The sequence below is a fragment of the Perkinsus marinus genome (assembly GCF_000006405.1).
Source record: "Perkinsus marinus ATCC 50983 genomic scaffold scf_1104296961424, whole genome shotgun sequence".
NCBI lineage: Eukaryota > Perkinsozoa > Perkinsida > Perkinsidae > Perkinsus > Perkinsus marinus.
Genome location: NW_003205753.1, coordinates 1 through 2,297, shown reverse-complemented (window position 1 = coordinate 2,297; position 2,297 = coordinate 1). Strand labels below are relative to the sequence as shown.

The following is a 2,297-nucleotide window of genomic DNA, read 5'->3' as shown; positions in this document are numbered from 1 at the left end:
AACGAGTTCAGGCGACAACGGTTAACCCGACTATCAGAACCACCAACGTTTTCGTCCCTCCGAAAACAACCGCTGTGCCAACGGCCAGGTGTGGTCACCGCTGCCGTCCCTTCGGAGACTACTGCGTCAACTCCAACACGGCGATGATGTCCCTTAGCTTCCAGGACCAGTATACCACAACTTTCGCAGGTATCTACAAAGGTTTCCACTTTTTAGCTCGTGGTGCACGCTATCGAGTAGACGTCATCGAGGATCCCAATCGAGTAGTGGTCTCCGTCGACGCTATCAACTCTGAGCTTCGTGGCGAGTTACGTAAACTCAACTGGCTGGGCGTCACTCATCTCTACTTCACCTTTGATCCCGAACGCAACGTGGTGATGCTGGAGAGACACGGTTTGATCGCTCACATGCACATCAGCCTCGGCTGTGCTGCCGCAATCGAGACTCCTCCGAAGGAGCCAAGTGTTGATCAGGAAGATGCCCTCGGAGGGGACAAAGAGGTCGATGATTTCCTCTTCGAGCTCATCAAGCTCCTCCTCAGCTAAAATAGGCCCCAGGGGACTCGTCACCATGATGCTCCAGCAGTAGCTGCAAGCTGAAGATCATTTGTGTCTCTTGTATAAGGTATATGTCATCTCTTCTATCATTTGTATGTGTCATCTTCAATGATGGGTTCTATCACCTCTATTTTCAACATCTATTGTCATTAGGGTTCATCGTGTCGGATGTTATTGAGTTATGGAGTTCAATTCTACTCTCAAATATCCTTCGGATCTTGAGGAGGGAATTGTGAGTGGGAGAAGAACGTTCGGGTACAGGCGGCGACGAATGAGTGAGATTCTCACTGTGAGAAGAGTAGTCCGGAGATTCTCCGGCGGAGAATGAGTCCGCTCTTTAGGTTGAGAAGCTTGTAGAGGATGATTTGTGGTGCTGCATGATGCTCCAGGCACACACTCCTCTTCGGCTTGTGAAGGATTCGTAGGGATGGAGATCGCAATCCGCAAGATACACACCATGATCGAACAGACTCGAATTGAGAATTAAGGAGCGCAGTGAGAAGTTTATGCAACTAGCACGACCGCTTTTTCGACCCTTATATATCACTTTAGCCATATATCTGGCTCGAAGTATATACAATGGTCTTCTGCTAGGCCGCAGCCGGGAGGTAAATGCTAGTGACGACCTTTTCGCTGCATCATGCCTCCTACTTCGCCCGCTGCCCGCATCCCTCGGACAAAGTTGATTTTCATGTATTGCGTCGACCTCCATGGTCACTGACAAAGATAAACGTCTTCGGTCGGGAAAATGTCAATTAGCATTGTGACAGCCTCATCGGATTCCTTACGTTCGCGCCGAAGGCAAACTCCGGGCAAGTGAACATTGTACTGGGGCAAGGGCGCGGACAATTCTGCTCGAATGTTATGTCACAGGGACAAGACAGACGCAGGGGGCCTTAGAGAAAGTTATAGGGATCACTATCTCGTTGGGATCACCTGTTAAAATGATTGATATCAAAAATCTATTTCCGGCAACCCGGAATCGAACCAGGGACCATCCGATAACCAAAAATCTACAGTCGGACGCTCTACCAACTGAGCTAGGTCCGGGGGAAAAATGACTGCAAAAAAAGGGGGAAAAGAAAAGAAGGAAAAGGAGGAAGGAAAAGGGAAAAAAAGAAGGAAGAAAAAGAGAGAGGAAAGAAGGCGACCGTCGGTCGCGGGTAAGGTGCCGGCAGTTCAAAGAACGGCAGATTCAGGTATGTAGCATTGAGCCTAACGCACGCGTGCAAAATGCCTAAAACGGTTTCATCCGTGTACTCTCATGATGTCACGCTCGAGTTCGATAGTATGGACTAGTAACCTTGGTAATTAAGAGAGCTTCATGGCAGTATATCATATCCCGAATGCCCAAGGACGCCAAATCCGACGCCGAATGGCGCAAAACATTAACCAACTTCGCAGCCTCCAAGGCAAGGACTTTGCCTCGAGGGTGTGCTCCGCCGAAGACTTCTAAATGGTACGACGAGTTCCAGAAGATCCTCAAGTGTCCATTTGGGACTAGCCACCCCCTCAAACCTAAGGAAGTTCGTGGCTGTGAATGTGGTTACCACCCTACGGTCAAGGACGACACCAAAAGACCCGAGCCTTCGATCGACACCAAAGCGACGATTGGTGGTGCTGGTCCTGTCGCTAGTATCGCTGGGACCAATCTGGAGCGGGTAGTGTCCAAGGAGCTAAGTGCTGCTATGCCGAGGAAGCCTGAAGGTCTCACTGTAGCCGATGTTAGAGATGTGATAG

At 49.8% G+C, this 2,297-nt stretch overlaps 2 protein-coding genes and 1 non-coding gene across 3 annotated transcripts; 2 read left to right on the top strand and 1 right to left on the bottom strand.

Moving 5' to 3' along the window:
• Positions 1–146: 146 nt before the first annotated feature.
• On the top strand, positions 147–545 carry Pmar_PMAR020829 (hypothetical protein; the record flags this gene model as incomplete). The annotated part of the gene is made up of 1 exon (XM_002772342.1): positions 147–545. The coding sequence occupies one exon, from the start codon at positions 147–149 to the stop codon at positions 543–545; it is 399 nt and encodes a 132-aa protein (XP_002772388.1).
• Positions 546–1,524: 979 nt separating this feature from the next.
• On the bottom strand, positions 1,525–1,607 carry Pmar_PMAR020828. The gene has a single exon. It is a non-coding gene; the product is annotated as a tRNA-Tyr (tRNA).
• Positions 1,608–1,903: 296 nt separating this feature from the next.
• Positions 1,904–2,290, top strand: Pmar_PMAR020827 (hypothetical protein; the record flags this gene model as incomplete). Its single annotated transcript, XM_002772341.1, has 1 exon — positions 1,904–2,290. A coding segment is annotated over one exon (387 nt), but the record flags the coding sequence as incomplete, so codon positions are not given.
• Between the last annotated feature and the right edge of the window lie 7 nt (positions 2,291–2,297).